Source organism: Bubalus kerabau, chromosome 3, assembly GCF_029407905.1.
Source record: "Bubalus kerabau isolate K-KA32 ecotype Philippines breed swamp buffalo chromosome 3, PCC_UOA_SB_1v2, whole genome shotgun sequence".
Classification (NCBI taxonomy): Eukaryota; Metazoa; Chordata; class Mammalia; order Artiodactyla; family Bovidae; genus Bubalus; species Bubalus kerabau.
Window position 1 is genome coordinate 134,219,623 of NC_073626.1, and position 17,176 is coordinate 134,236,798.

The following is a 17,176-nucleotide window of genomic DNA, read 5'->3' on the forward strand; positions in this document are numbered from 1 at the left end:
GTTAGAGCAGCCCTACCAAATACAGATATTTTCATCCTGAAAAAGAACTAGTACCTTCAGTGAGCACATGGTCCTGATTCTTGAGGTGACCATGTTCAAGCTAGAGACAGACAGTAACTTTTGATACAATGCAATGTGATAAATGCTGTGGTGGGACCATATAAAGAATACTATTGGAGTCCAGAGAAAGGGGACCCGTCTGGCTGTGAAGAGGGAGATGATGGCAGGTCCAGAGCGGAGAGTTTAAGAAACCCGTCCTGTGTTGAGATGCTACCTTCGGTATCGAAGGAGAAATAGAGATGATCACACTCCTAAATACTGGCCTTTCTGCTGAACCTCTGTGCTTGGTTGTCATATTGGTCTCAGATAAGGATTTCAATGCTGTGCATATCATTAAAGATATTTTAACATTTTCTCATAATAGTCTCTTACATTGAACACGTTTAGCTCTAAGTTTCTTCCTTGTCCTTGGTTTCTGCACTGTACATGCATTAGTAGCATTAGACAAGCATTTGTTGGGGTTTCGAGGCAACTTTTATTAGTTAGGTTAGGAAAACAATGTTTAATTTCTTTATATGGCAGAAACTAGTTTTTCTCCAAAATCCATACTTGCCTTCTTCCATAGAAAGAGATTACACTGGGTACATGGCTACTCAGCTAAAAACTATATACATCCATCCTCTTTTCACAGTTAGATGTGATTAAGTGGCTAAGTTTTGGTTGATGGAATGTAAGTGGAAGTAACATGCAAACTCATGTTATATGTAATTTCTGGACCATCTCTATAAGTAACTTGCCTTGGAGTTCCTCTTTTCCCTTTCCACAGGCTGGAACCCTGAATGTGCCCACATGAACTCTGACAATGAAGCAATAAATGAAAGGAATCTGATCCTTGAATGACTCTGTAGAGTAGAGATTCCTTGACAGGCTGGACTGTTCACCTTATTATAACATAAGAAAACAAGTTATTTAAGCCTCTGCATATAGATGTATACTTTTTGGTGTTTCTTTCTTGGGACAGCTTAATCTTTATCCTAATAAGCAAGTCCTGCTTTCTCTTGCTCTTATGGTCATATTTGCCTTCCAACTTCCTCTTCAGAAGCCCCATGCTGCTGCTATGTATCCCACCCACATGAGATGCATATACCTCTAGGTCACCAGAGACAGACATTTGCAGAAGAGTTTCCTACCTAAGTGTGGAATTCCCCCAAAGGAGAAGGCTAGTTACCTCCCTTCCCCTTTTGCATAGTTTCTCCCACACATCTCTACCTTGTTCCTTTGATCTTAGACTGCAGTGAAGGGAACCTTTCGCCTGGTAGTTCAACTGCTCAGCCAATGGACACAGCCCATCATCAGGACTTTCCATCCTGCCTCTATCACTTCCCTTTTTACCATCTGAGCGCTGCCTCTTTTACTTTCCACAGAACCAGATAATACACATTCAATACAATACAAATTAAAGGACACTTTCAACAAACAGTTATTGAACTGGCACTCTATAATGTGTACAGTGATGAAACAGGGAAAATGTTTGACTTTTCAGTCTACTTGGAGAAAGTAGACGACTAAGTTGGCAATTATAAATTAAAATGCAAAGTTCTAAAATTGGAATAAGTACAGTGTGCCGTGGGAAGACTCAGAAGACACACCTAACTCAGCATTTGTACAGGAGGGAGTGTGGTCAACAGTGCCAAGTGAAATAAAGGCATAGAAAAGGTCAAGTAAATGGGTACTTTGGCTGCATAAATCTCTACCCTGTTAGTAAGACATCATTTTAAAACTTCAAATAATTTAGAGTATGTGAAATAAAAAGGGAAAGTTCTTACTTCTACACATACTAATTTTAATACCCAGAGTGATTCGTTAATTTTTAGTTCATGTTCTTCCAGGTGTATAGATAGGAAAATAGATTTATGAATATATATACATGTAATGAATGTATCCATTTTATTTTAAAAAAAAAATCTAATCACAGTATACGTATTGTCATGCAACCTCCTTTTTTCCATATGGACTTATTTCCTTATCATGCATATATATTTACCTAACTTAAAAATAGTTTATAGACTTCTCTACTACAGAGAAGGCAATGGCACCCCACTCCAGTACTCTTGCCTGGAAAATCCCATGGACAGAGGAGCCCAGTAGGCTGCAGTTCATGGGGTCGTGAAGAGTCGGACACAACTGAGCGACTTCACTTTCACGCATTGGAGAAGGAAATGGCAACCCACTCCAGTGTTCTTGCCTGGAGAATCCCAGGGGCGGGGGAGCTTGGTGGGCTGCCATCTATGGGGTTGCACAGAGTCGGACATGACTGAAGTGACTTAGCAGCAGCAGCAGACTTCTCTGCTAAGGATACACTAACTCACTTAATAAATGTCTTCCTTTTACTATGCTGCTGCTAAGTCGTTTCAGTCGTGTCCGACTCTGTGTGACCCCGTAGACGGCAGCCCACCAGGCTCCCCCGTCCCCGGGATTCTCCAGGCAAGAATACTGGAGTGGGTTGCCATTTCCCTCTCCAATGCATGAAGGTGAAAAGTGAAAGTGAAGTAGCTCAGTCCTGTCTGACTCTGAGCGACCCCATGGACTGCAGCCTACTGGGCTCCTCCGTCCATGGGATTTTCCAGGCAAGAGTACTGGAGTGGGGTGCCATCTTCTTTTACTATAATTTTATTTAATTTTGGTTGTGCTGGGTCTTTGTTACTGCTTGGACTTTTCTCTAGTTGCAAAGAGTGGGGGCTACTCTTCACTGGGATGCACAGGCTTCTTATTGCAGTGCCTTCTCTTGTTGCTGAGCATGGGCTTTAGGCCCATGGGCTTCAGTATTTGCTCTGCCTGGGCCCAGTAGTTTCAGTTCCCCAGCTCTTGAGCACAGGCTCAGTAGTTCTGGCACACGGGCTTAGTTGCTCTATGGCATGTGGGATCTTCCTGGACCAGGGATCAAATCCATATCTCCTGCATTGGCAGGTGGATTCTTTACCACTGATCTACCAGGGAAGCCCAAATCTCTTCCCTTTGAACACCTAGGTTGTTTTCCATTTTTTCCCCTTCTAATAGTAGTATTTCAAAGAACATTCTATCCATTGGACTTAGTGACAAATACTGAGAAAAGGATTACAATCTCAAGATTCTACACTTGCCCAAGATATGATAGGTGGCTCATTGGTAAAGAATCTGCCAGCCAATGCAGGAGATGCAGAAGATGTGGGTTCGATTCCTGAGTTGGGAAGATCCCCTAGAGGAGGAAATGGCAACCCACTCCAGTATTCTTGCTGGGAAAATCCCATGGACAGAGAGGAGCCTGGCAGTGGGGTCCGAAAGAGTCAGACATCACTGACCATGCATGCACACAGATATGTGCATGAGAAAAAAATTAAACATTTTTAGATCTGTAAAGTAACAAACACCCTCTTCCAACAACACAAGAGAAGACTCTACACATGGACATCACCAGATGGTCAACGCCGAAATCAGATTGATTATATTCTTTGCAGCCAAAGATGGAGAAGCTCTATACAGTCAGCAAAAACTAGACCAGGAGCTGACTGTGGCTCAGATCATGAACTCCTTATTGCCAAATTCAGACTTAAGTTGAGGAAAGTAGGGAAAACCACTAGACCATACAGGTATGACCTAAATCAAATCCCTTATGATTATACAGTAGAAGTGAGAAATAGATTTAAGGGCCTAGATCTGATAGATAGCCTGATAAACTATGGATTGAGGTTTGTGACATTGTACAGGAGACAGGGATCAAGACCATCCCCATGGAAAAGAAGTGCAAAAAAGCAAATGGCTGTCTGGGGAGGCCTTACAAATAGCTGTGAAAAGAAGAGAAGCTAAAAGCAAAGGAGCAAAGGAAAGATATAAGCATCTGAATGCAGAGTTCCAAAGAATAGCAAGAAGAGATAAGAAAGCCTTCCTCAGCGATCAATGCAAAGAAATAGAGGAAAACAACAGAATGGGAAAGACTACAGATCTCTTCAAGAAAATTAGAGATACCAAAGGAACATTTCATGCAAAGATGGGCTCGATAAAGGACAGAAATGATATGGACCTAACAGAAGCAGAAGATATTAAGAAGAGATGGCAAGAATACACAGAAGAACTGTACAAAAAAGATCTTCATGACCCAGATAATCACGATGGTGTGATCACTGACCTAGAGTCAGATATCCTGGAATGTGAAGTCAAGTGGGCCTTAGAAAGCATCACTACGAACAAAGCTAGTGGAGGTGATGGAATTCCAGTGGAGCTCTTTCAAATCCTGAAAGATGATGCTGTGAAAGTGCTGTGCTCAATATGCCAGCACATTTGGAAAATTCAGCAGTGGCCACAGGACTGGAAAAGGTCAGTTTTCATTCCAATCCCAAAGAAAGGCAATGCCAAAGAATGCTCAAACTACCGCACAATTGCACTCATCTCACACGCTAGTAAAGTAATGCTCAAAATTCTCCAAGCCAGGCTTCAGCAATATGTGAACCGTGAACTTCCTGATGTTCAAGCTGGTTTTAGAAAAGGCAGAGGGACCAGAGATCAAATTGCCAACATCCGCTGGATCATGGAAAAAGCAAGAGAGTTCCAGAAAAACATCTATTTCTGCTTTATTGACTATGCCAAAGCCTTGGACTGTGTGGATCACAATCAACTGTGGAAAATTCTGAAAGAGATGGGAATACCAGACCACCTGACTTGCCTCTTGAGAAATTTGTATGCAGGTCAGGAAGCAAAAGTTAGAACTGGACATGGACCAACAGACTGGTTCCAAATAGGAAAAGGAGTATGTCAAGGCTGTATATTGTCACCTTGCTTATTTAACTTATATGCAGAGTACCTCATGAGAAATGCTGAACTGGAAGAAGCACAAGCTGGAATTAAGATTGCGGGGAGAAATATCAATAACCTCAGATATGCAGATGACACCAGCCTTATGGCAGAAAGTGAAGAGGAACTCAAAAGCCTCTTGAGGAAAGTGAAAGTGGAGAGTGAAAAAGTTGGCTTAAAGCTCAACATTCAGAAAATGAAGATCATGGCATCTGGTCGCATCACCTCATGAGAAATAGATGGGGAAACAGTGGAAACAGTGTCAGACTTTATTTTTTGGGGCTCCAAAATCACTGCAGATGGTGACTGCAGCCATGAAATTAAAAGACGCTTACTCCTTGGAAGGAAAGTTATGACCAACCTAGATAGCATATTCAAAAGCAGAGACATTACTTTGCCAACAAAGGTCCACCTAGTCATGGCTATGGTTTTTCCAGTGGTCATGTATGGATGTGAGAGTTGGACTGTGAAGAAGGCTGAGTGCCGAAGAATTGATGCTTTTGACCTGTGGTGTTGGAGAAGACTCTTGAGAGTCCCTGGGACTGCAAGGAGACCCAACCTGTCCATTCTAAAGGAGATCAGCCCTGGGATTTCTTTGGAAGGAATGATGCTAAAACTGAAACTTCAGTACTTTGGCCGCCTCATGCGAAGAGTTGACTTATTGGAAAAGACTCTAATGCTGGGAGGGATTGGGGGCAGGAGGAGAAGGGGACGACAGAGGATGAGATGGCTGGATGGCATCATTGACTCGATGGATGTGAGTCTGAGTGAACTCTGGGAGTTGGTGATGGACAGGGAGGCCTGGCATGCTGTGATTCATGGGGTCACAAAGAGTCAGACACGACTGAGCGACTGAACTGAACTGAACTGAAAGTACTGTTTCTCTTTCTGGGGAATTTACTTGAGAAATCATTCTAGCAAAATCAAAAGCAAAACAAAACTATATCTCAGGGGGACTTAAAATGTATAAATTCATGAATGAGTGGTTAATCTGGCAAAATTTAAAAGACTAGTGTAGAAGATCATAGCCTGGTTCCTGAATGGGGAACTTGGATATTATAAAGAAATTTATATTTCCCAAACTAATGTTTAAGCTTCTTCCAATTCCAAACAAACCCTGAGAGGGGCCTATTTTTGAATAATGACAAATTTTTCTAGAAAAATAAGTAAATAAGAATGGTTAAAGAATGTTTATCAAAAGGTGACTGGAGGTTGGTATTTACCTTATCAGATGCTGAAGAATTATAAATATATAAGAGTTAAATCATGTTAAGTACTGAGAATAGTCAAATCAGTGACTCAGAAGTGATACCGTGGAATTAGAGTTTATAAAATATAAAACAATATAAGAACATATTTTAAAGAAATTACAAATCTAAGGGTAAGGAACTGTTTTCTTAATAACTAATGTAGAGAAAAGGGAACATTTTGATGACTACTTTATTAAAATTTTGCATTACAGAATACATATGGATAGATTAAAGAGAAAAATTCAACTGTAAAAAATTAGGGTAGGTATAGAGGTTCATGGGCTTCCCTGGTGACTCAGATGCTATATCATCCCTTTATGAGGAAGGACTCCCTCAAGCCAGAAAGCAATGAAAGAAACCACAGGAACAGATAATATATTTTACCATATAAAAATATAAAATTTCTGCGGTTCTAAAAATACAAATATAAAAGGAAAAGGCAAATCCCAAACTGGGAAATATTTGTACAACATATATTTTTGCAAAAACCAGGGTTGCCATTGCTTGTCAAAAGAATTGGTTAAATCCAATTTTTAGCCTAGTTTATGCCTAAACCTTTATAGATGAGTGTGCCTGCAGAGAAATACAAAACTGTGTGCACTGGTTTACTGTTAATTGCTTTCAAGGGAGACTTTAGTCCTGTTCTAAAATTGTAATACATTTCCCTAGGTCAATCACTCTGCCATGTTTCCTGACAACTATTTAGTAGCACCTTCTCATCCAGCATCTTCTCCCCATCTTCACTCTAATTTGATGATCTTGCTTATAGCGGCAATCAGAAGAGGATTTACTACATTTACACCACCATATCATCCCACCCAGTAGCATCTCTCCTGTTGGAGAAGGATCTTCTGTGGTCCCATTAACACCTTCACAAGGGCACTGATTCCCACCCCTCTCAACTATTCATGGACAAGAACCTACCTCCAGAAATTCCCATTTCTCCTTTTCTCTAGTGAAACACTCCCTTCAGCCCCAGCCACATATTTTTTCACATCTTAATAAAAGATCTCTTGTCCCACTTTTCCCTCAAGTTATTGTACCATTTCTCTTTGCTTTGGAACAACCCCTCCAGAAGGAGTTATATACACTTGATTTAACATTTTCAATTCCTTAACTTCTGTTCTTTCTTGAACGTAATCCATTGAGGTTTCCATCCCCACAAACTCCTCTGCAACTGCTCTTGTCCACGTCACTAATGACCTTCATTATTGCTGAACCCAATGATCACCTGAGTTTTCTCTCACGTGATGAGCAGCGCTTGACACAACAATCACCCCTTCCCAGAAATATGTGATTCATCTGGCATCCAGAACACCACTCTCCTGGCTGTATTCTTCCTGTCTCCCTGTTTTTCACGTCTAAATGGCTCTCCTGATCTTCCACAACCCCCTAAGCTGTTTCCAGTGTAGTCTTGTCCATTTCAGTGAGTAACAACTCTATCTTTCCAGGTGCTCAGGCCTTAAATTTGAAAGTCAAATTTAATTCCTCTCATGTTCTCATATTCCACTTCCAGCCAGACTGAACCTGTTGGCTCTATCTTCAAAATAGATCCAGGTGCTGATCATATTTTACCATCATCACTGCTCCCACTCTGGTGCAAGCCAGGGCACATCTCCAGGGATTAATACATAATCTAACTGATTTCCCTGTGTCTACACTCGCTCCTCTTATTCTCCACCCAGCAGTCAGAGTGATGCTGTTAAGTCAGATTAGAATGCCAGGTTTTTGCTGACCACATCCTGAAGTCTTCATGTATGATAACACCCCCTTCTCATCCTCATCTTTTACACTCTCTCCTAGCTCACTCTGCTTCAATCCCAGCAGATGGCTTACTGTTCCTGGAAAAAGCCAGGCAGCTTGAGCCTTTTCAGTGGCTCCCTTCCCTCCTTTGTATCTTCAAATATCTTCTTCCTCACTCACTCTCTTTAGCCATTTCTGATAAATCCCTACCCCTTTCTTTGCTTCATTTTTCACCTCAGTTCTCATTACTTTCTAATGCACTATATAAACAGAAGCAGGAGATATTAAGATGTGGCAAGGATACACAGAAGAACTATACAAAAAAGATCTTAATGACCCGGATAGCCATGATGATGTGATCACTCCTATAGAGCCAGACATCCTGGAATGGGAAATGGGGCTTAGGAAGCATCACTGTGAACAAAGATAGTGGAGGTGGTGGGAATTCCAACTGAGCTGTTTCAAATCTTGAAAGATGATGCTGTGAAAGTGCTGCCAGCAAATTTGGAAAACTCAGCAGTGGCCACAGGACTAGAAAAGTCAGTTTTCATTCCAATCCCAAAGAAGGGCAATGCCAAAGAATGTTCAAACCACCACACAATTGCACTCATTTCACATGCTAGCAAAGTAATGCTCAAAAATCCTCCAAGCTAGGCTTCAATAGTATGTGAACCAAGAACTTCCAGATGTTTCAGCTGAATTCAGAAAAGGCAGAGGAACCAGAGATCAAATTACCAACATCTGTTGGATCATAGAAAAAGCAAGAGAATTCCAGAAAAAACATCTATATCTGCTTCACTGACTACGCTAAAGCCTTTGACTGCGTGGATCACAACAAACTGTGGAAAATTCTTCAAGATATGGGAATACCACACCACCTTACCTGTCTCCTGGGAAACCTGTATGCAGGTCAAGAAGCAACAGTTAGAACTGGACATGGATCAACAGACTGGTTCCAAATTGGGAAAGGAGTATGTCAAGGCTGTATAGTGTCCCCCTGCTTATTTAACTTATATGCAGAGTACATCATGAAAAATGGTGGGCTGGATGAAGCAGAAGCTGGAATCAATATTGCTGGGAGAAATATAAATAACCTCAGATATGCAGATAACACAATGCTTATGGCAGAAAGTGAGAAGGAACTAAAGAGCTTCTTAATGAAGGTGAAAGAGGAGAGTGAAAAGGCTAGCTTAAAACTCAACATTCAAAAAACTAAAATCATGACATCCAGTCCATCAGTTCATGGCAAATAGATTGGGAAACAATGGAAAGGTGAGCTACTTTATTTTCTTGGGCTTCAAAATCACTGCAGATGGTGACTGTAGCAATGAGATTAAAAGACACTTGCTCCTTGGAAGAAAAGCTATGATAAACCTAGATAGCATATTACAAAGCAGAGACATCACTTTTCCAAGAAAGGTCCATATAGTCAAAGCTATGGTTTTTTCAGCAGTTATGTATGGATGTGAGAGTTGGACCACAAAGAAGGCTGAGTGCCAGAGAATTGATGCTGTTGAACTGTGATATTGGAGAAGGCTCTTGAGAGTCCCTTGGACTGCAAGGAGATCCAACCAGTCAATCCTAAAGGAAATCAACCCTGAATATTCATTGGAAGGACTGATGCTGAAGGTGAAGCTCCAATACTTTGGCCACCTGATTCAAAGAACTGAGTCATTTGAAAAGACCCTGATGCTGGGAAAGACTGAAGGCAGGAGGAGAAGGGGACCACAGAGGATGAGATGGTTGGATGGCATCACCAACTCAATGGACTTGAGTTTGAACAAGCTCTGGGAGTTGGTGAAGGACAGGGAAGCCTAGCTTGCTGCAGTGCATGCGATTGCAGAGTTGGACATGACTGAGAAACTTTACCACAAATAAAATTTTACTGATTTATTTGGTTTGCTGCTGCTGCTGCTAAGTCACTTCAGTTGTGTTTGACTCTGTGCGACCCCATGGATGGCAGCCCACCAGGCTCCTCTGTCCCTGGGATTCTCCAGGCACGAATACTGGAGTGGGTTTCCATTTCCTTCTCCAATGCATGCATGCATGATTTGGTCTATTGCCTGTTATTTACTTTAGAATGTAAGCTCTACAAAGACAGGGATTTTGTTTGTATTAGTTTTACTGATGCAGTCCCACTGCTGGCACATAGTTGTTGTCCTGTTTTTGTTTCTCCTTGGTTTTTCTTCGTTACATAGTATTTAAAAGCCAATCAGCCTACCTACCCAGCAGCTTTTTTCCCCTTCCTGTCTTTGTCACATTTGTTGTTGTTCAGTCACTAAGTTGTATTGGACTCTTTGCAACCCTATGGACTGCAGCGCACCAGGCTTCACTGTTCTATATACCTATGCACCTCCAAGGTTGGTTGAATCTCTAGATACAGAACCTGCAGATATATGGAAGACTAACTATACATATAGTTAGTCTTACTCAGTGAGTAACTTCACTTCTAGAAATTTATCAGTTTATCTTGGATTTTCCAAGCTGATATAAAGAAAATATGTACTGTTCCAGACTTTTAATAGGTATATGAAAAAGAAAGGAAATATTCTGAACAACAGTGACAGAAATCTTTTAACCTGTTTTGGTTTTCAAACTTGGTTTGAGAACATATTAATTATCTAAGGGGTTTGAAATATATTTATGCCTGAATCCCACCTTCAGAGATTCTGATTTAATTGGTTTGGATTAGTTGTCTCTCTTGTTATATATTAGCAGCCTCTGATGATTAGTACTGAGATCCATTAATTCATTAGGGGCTGTAGATGGTAATTCTGTTCAAATCTGTGGGCCTGTATTTTTTCACAAACAAAATTAAGGGGTGAGAGTACATTATCTATAAGCATCTTTGCAACTGGAATACTCTATGTTCATACAGGAAAATCTCTTATTTAGATTATAGGAATATTTTCCATCTCTTCCTACTGGTTTATTGGTGTGTGTGCACATGTGTGAAAGAAGAGCACATGTAGCAAGGTCATAATGCTAGGAAAGAAGAAAACATTTATTTTTATTATAGAGAAACTGAGATAATAAATCAAAATTTCATAAAGAGTCATCAAGTCTTCCACTCCAACAGGTGTCAGGCATGATGTTAGGGCAAACTGTTACATGCTTATTGTAGGGCCAGCTAGAGCAAAAAACAGGCCTCTGAAACCAGGAGAGCTGTTTTTTTTTAAATAAAATTGTCATTTATTATTTTTTATAAATGTCTTAGTCTGTAGGGGCTGCTGTAACAGAATACCATAGACTGGTGGCTTAATTTCTAAACAATAGTCATTGAGAAATATACATATTTCACAATTCTGTTGGCTGGAAAGTCCACGATCAAGGTATTGGCCGATTTGGTATCTGGTGAGAAACTGCCTCCTGGCTCACAGACATGTCTTTTTGTTGGAACTTACATAGTGAGAGGAGCAAGGAAGCTCCTTGGTGTCTTTTTTTTAATAAGAGGATTAATTATACCTATAAGGGCTCTGTCTTCTATACCTAAGCATCTTGCAAAGATCTCACCTCCAAATACTAAAACATTGGTGACTAGATTTAACACAAATGCTAAGGACACAAACATTAAGTCTACAGCAACATAGGATGCTGAGAAACATTAGCAAACAACAAGTAATTCTTTCTAAAGTGTCTAGGTATATAATATGAAAAGGACTTTTGATTTTACAGAAGCCTTCTTATGCTCAATTTGTATGCATGATTTGTAGCATTCTCTACAACATCCTTTTAAGGATAAGGAGTATGATATATACTCCAGTTAGATAAACCTTCGGAGAAGGCAATGGCACCCCACTCCAGTACTCTTGCCTGGAAAATCCCATGGACGGAGGAGCCTGGTGGTCTACAGTCCATGGGGTTGCGAAGAGTCAGACACGACCGAGCGAATTCACTTTCATTTTTCACTTTCATGCATTGGAGAAGGAAATGGCAACCCACTCCAGTGTTCTTGCCTGGACAAGGGTTGCGGAGCCTGTTGGGCTGCTGTCTATGGGGTCGCACAGAGTTGGACACGACAGACGCGACTTAGCAGCAGCAGCAGCAGCAGCAGATAAACCTTCCACCAATAAAGAAATAATTTTGTTTTATTAGTTTTGAGATCAATCAGTTGCCAAAAATATTTTTTCAGCTGAATAAATAATAAATTCAGGCATACATTTACATGTGTGGTACACTTGAAAGCTTAGAACACAGAAGTGAAAGTCATTCACTCTGTCATTAAAAGGATAATGTAGCTGAGTTGAATTAACTCATTCAGGGATGCATTTCTTCCCAAGGGAAACTACAAAGTTATTCCTCCCAAACTAACCTCACTGCCCCCACACAATTAGATATTAGGGATCAGATAAAATGTCACCACACTTACTGGGCTTCCCAGGTTGTACAGTGGTAAAGAATCTGTCTGCTAATACAGGAGACACAAGAGACAAAGGTTTGGTTCCTGGGTCGATAAGATTCCTTGGAGTAGGAAATGGCAGCCCATTCTAGTATTCTTGCCTGGAAAATCCCATGGACAGAGGAGCCTGGTGGGCTACAATCCATGGGGTCACAAAGAGTCAGACACAGCTGAGTACACAAGGCCTTTTTTTGGACCTTGCCAATCATGCTACAAAGTGGATTATCTCTGTGATGTGTGAGAACACTGTAGTTCTTGTTAGTTTTTTTAATTGTTACTTTCACCACACAATATGTCTAGTACCAAACAGGCCTTGGCCAGGTGTTCTCTTGATGTTGTAATAGTTTAAAAGAGATGGATAGTACAAAGAAAGTGAAAATAACCATTGGGGTCCCAGAAACCAGAACCTAGTAGTGAGCATGGGTAGTGGGTCCTGGCCAAACTTATGCACAGGATCTTAATGGATGCACTTCTGTATTGTTCTGGATCTCACTAAGCAATATCTTCTTTATGCAGTAGTGGTGTTGAGGTTCTGGGCATAAACTTACCATCATCTCAGAATAAGTCTATGTTTGGGCTATGAAAATGAGAAAACCCTACAGAAAACTAGTCTTAGAAGCAACACCTTGAAGTAATCTTGTAACTATAGTAAAGAATCAGCAATATAGTCCTTACGATCTAAATGGCTGGGCAGAGTGATGAATCTTTATTTATTTCACTTAATGGTAATATTAAGAAAGGTTATATGGGTGGCAATAGTCACTTTTCCAGATACCTTTTTTTTTTAATTAACCACCACCCTTGAGGAGTGATCAATAATTTAAAACTGACCTAGGTTGAAGAATTACTGAAATGCCCACTTCAGTTTATTTCTTAAGACTGCCTTTAGTTTTGGTGAATGAGAAAGCACTTGTTGCCATTTCCTTTCTGAGAACTGCTGAGTTAGTAGGGAAGGAAGTGAGAGATGTTCAATTGAATTCTGTCCTGTGGGGGAAGCACAGGGCTGGGCTGTGCCTCTGAGCACCAGCTTCTGCTTTTGTGGGGCTGGCTTCCCAAGTAGCTGGTTCGTATTTATAAATGTCTGTAAAATTGTTTTGAGGAGTCCTACCTAATCCCCTTTCTGGAAACAAAAGACCCCGGGTTTAGGGAGTGGCTAACTTTCTTTGCCCAAACTCAGGGCCACAACTCAGCGGGACATTCTTAATTCATTTCCTATCCATAAATATTTTAAAGATTTGGTCAAAGCTTCAGAAAACAAAAAAGAGGGTCTGATTTAAACGTTGCTTCTGTGAGAATTTTTTTTTTTTTTTGGTCTGTGTTGAATATAGCTTGAGAAAAACCTAGTTAAAGCATCATGTCACATCAGATAATAATGACAGAATGAGAGCTTCTGATCCAGACTGGTAGTATATGGGAGCCCTAATGTTGGATGTAGTTCTAACATTAATTAACATGTTTCATTATTTATTTGATATTGAAATCATGCTTATATTATTTGAATACCATTTTCCAGCATTACATCAGTGTCTTTGGCACACTGGACCTTATTTGTCCATGAACTGAAAGTTTCTTAAGAATGTCTTGACTTTCCTGCTAATGTTGTTATTATTGTTGAAACTCATTTCTTGTGCTGTAATATATCTATGCTGCTTGTTTGTAGATGTTTGGGAAATGGTGTGGTTGAGATAAAAATATTCAGAAAGATTCAAGGAAAAATTAAAGTCTTCTGCCAACTAAATTCTCTGATATTCTTAACATGTTACCGTTTCAGATAGTTAATGATTCTTTAAAGCACTATCTTGCTGCTAATACTTTCATTTCTTTACTCTGCTTTTTGACTCATAATTCCACCATTGCAATTTAACTCTAAAAATTACCTTTGGGCTGGAAGGCTCTGGGGTAAAGATTGCCTAGATTCAAAACTCAGTTTAGCCTTGGGCTTCCCTGGTGGCTCAGAGGGTAAAGCGTCTGCCTGCAATGTGGGAGACCTGGGTTTAATCCCTGGGTTGGGAAGATCCCCTGGAGAAGGAAATGGCAACCCACTCCAGTACTCTTGCCTAAAGAATCCCATGAACGCAGGAGACTGGTAGACTACAGTCCACGGGCTCCCAAAGAGTTGGACATGACTGAGTGACTTCACTTTCTTTCTTTCTTTTTGGCCTTCCCTGGCTATGTGGTCTCAGGTGAATTTCATCATCTGTAAAATGGGGTTAAAAATTAACAATCACAGAATTATAGGATAGCAAGGGGGAAAATATTCCTTGAGTATCTACTGTTTGTTAGGCACTATTGGACAATTTGGGGCTTCCCAGGTGGCAGAGTGGTGAAGAACTCGCCTGTCTATGCAGGAGACATAAGAGATGCAGGTTTAATCTCTGGGTCAGATTACCTGCAGGAGGGCATGATAACCCACGCCAGTATTCTTGCCTGGAGAATCCAATGGACAGAGGAGCCTCGCAGGCTACAGTCCATAGGGTTGCAGAGTCGGACACAACTGAAACGACTTAGCTTGTGCACACACACATCGGATAATTCATGAGCCCATGTGATGCTCTGTGAAGTAGGCATCCTTTTATTTTTGGATGATTCAATTATGACCAGAAAGCTTAGTCAATTGTCCTAAAGGTCACACAGCTGGTAACTATTTCAAGCTCAGGTTTGTTTCTAAAGCATACATCCCTTTCACTACATAACATAAAGAAAAATTTACTCTTTTCCCTCCCCAGGTTATAATGTTTCAGGGTTTCCCACTGCTATTACACAGTTGTTTTGCATGTAGAAAACAAATGCGTGACTTGATAGGTCATGACATGGAGGAAATTTAAATGTGGAAAAAGTGAAAGAAGACAATATGAAAAAACTACATACTGTATGATTTCAACTACATGACACACTGGGAAATGAAGACATTTAAATATCAGTAGTTGTCAGGGATTAGGGGAGAGGGAAGGATGAATAGGTGGCACACAATATTTTTAGGGTGGTGAAACTACTCAGTATGATACTATAATGGTGAATACACGTTATACATTTATCCAATGTATAATATTATAAATGTATTATTATACATTTATACAATGCACAACACCAAGAGCTGACCCTAAGGTAAATTATGGACTTTGGGTGACGTATTAATGTAGATTCATCAACTGCAACAAAGGTACCACTCTGGGGGGGAATACTGATAATGGGGAGAGGTTATGCATGTGCAGGTGTAGAGTGTGAGGGAAATCTATGTACCTTCGTAACTTTTGCTGTGAACATAAAACTGTGCCAAAAAAAATAAATAAGTCTACTAAAAAACAAACAAGCATAAAGAAAAGCAAAATGGTGAAACGGTGTAACCTGAGAGAAGAGTAAGGAAAAATAAATGTGCAAAAGAACTTACCTGCCTAGCACTATAGAGTGAAAAACACGAAGTCTAAGTCAGACAACTTGTGCTGACGCCCTGCTTGCTCACAAAGTTACTAGGTGACCTTCAGCAACCTACCTCACCTTTCTGGCGCGTTTGCGTGCTCAGTCGCTTCAGTCATGTCTGACTCTTTGCGACGCTATGGACTATAGCCCACCAGATCCCTCTGTCCATGGGATTTTCCAGGCAAGAATAATGGAGTGGGTTGCCATGCCCTCCTCCAGATCTTACCGACCCAGGGATAGAACCGGTGTCTCTTGCACTGCAGGAGGATTCTTTACCTATGAGCCACGGGGAAGCCCCCACCTTTCTGGATCTGCGTTTGAAAATGCTTTAAAATGTGCCGGTTAAAATGATCTCTAACTTTTCTTCCGGCCCTAAAATCACAGCTTTATACCTAAGGACCCATCCCTACTTTCTTTTTCTTTCAACCCAGAACCACCACCCTCGCCTAAACCTTGTTCTTACTCAACTGCATACTTTCTGACGTTCCCGCTGGATCTTAAAACACAGCAACTGGTCCCCGTGACGGCGAAACTAAACAGAGGGGGTGGAAGACTGAACTCTGAGGGGGGAAAAATGTACTTAAGCCCAGAAGTTCCACAGCCACGGGCAGTAATATGAAGAAGGAAGATACGGATGGGTAAAACTGACGCTACGTAGCGACGGCGGAAGCGGGAGGAGGGTGGGGTGAGGCCGAGAGCCGATTGGATGGCTGAGGAGGCGGGGCCTACGCTCACAGCGCTAGGAAGAACGAGGGAGGAACCAGGGATGCTGCGCGCGCGTCTCTCGCTGGTTTCTGCTCCCTGGCTTCCCTTCCCCGGAGCCTGGAGGGCGGGTCGTCGGGCGTGCCGACGCCGGGTGGCGTCACAAGGGGCGGGGCGACCCGAGGGTCTTGCGGGCGCGCGGGCGCGTTCCGCAGTCGGTGTTTGGGAAGCTGGGTGTTTGGTGACTCGGTCTCTGCTCCGGGTTCGCTGTTACAGCCCAACCCTCCCCGGAGTCCGGGACGGACAGGGCACGCGCCCGTGTCTGTGTGTCAGCGGGACTCAGGACAGAGGCGTCCTCTCGCTGCCTTTTTTTCTTCCTTTTATCCAAAGAAGGGGGCAGTTCTCACGCTTGCCTTCCTGTCGCCCCGTTGGGAGCGGGGTTGGTGTGCGGAGTGGTTCGTCTTTTTTTCTTTTAAACTTGTGAGCGCTTTTTTTTTTTTCCCCTCCCCCTTTTTTAGGCTCAGTGCCGTCTGGACTGGTTTCCTCGGTCCCTGACTAACCGCTTTCTCCCCTTCTCTCGCCACCCCTGCCCAAGGTCGCCCCTCCGCCCTCGCCCCCGGCCCGGGGTGGGTGGGAAGCTTTGTCCGGCTCCCTCCCCACCCGAGTCTCCGCAGCGTAGCCGCACCTGCCTCAATATGAACGGGGTCAGGGACCCCCCTCTTTTTATAAAAGATATTAAGCCCGGACTGAAAAACTTAAATGTCGTCTTTATTGTCCTGGAGATAGGTAAGTGAGGTCCGCAGCCCGCCCCGCCGCCCTGTGCGTCCCGGGACAGGAGGGA

General features: G+C 41.9%; 1 protein-coding gene across 10 annotated transcripts in view; it reads left to right on the plus strand.

Moving 5' to 3' along the window:
* NABP1 (nucleic acid binding protein 1) overlaps positions 1-17,176 on the plus strand; it is a 127,858-nt gene that overhangs the window by 93,940 nt on the left and 16,742 nt on the right. For 3 of the 10 annotated variants that reach the window (XR_008712042.1, XR_008712041.1, XR_008712043.1), the window contains exons 1-2: positions 16,403-16,815; positions 16,931-17,121. The exons of 1 other annotated variant lie outside the window; for it this stretch is intronic. Coding sequence is in view for 4 of the 9 variants with exons in the window: in XM_055572968.1 (XP_055428943.1) it covers positions 16,400-16,815; positions 16,931-17,121 (607 nt within the window). In the remaining 5 variants the exon portion in view is untranslated. Of the gene's footprint in view, positions 1-16,324; positions 16,816-16,930; positions 17,122-17,176 lie in introns of those variants that run through there. 6 more of the 10 variants (XR_008712039.1, XM_055572966.1, XM_055572968.1 and 3 more) reach the window with 5 other exon arrangements.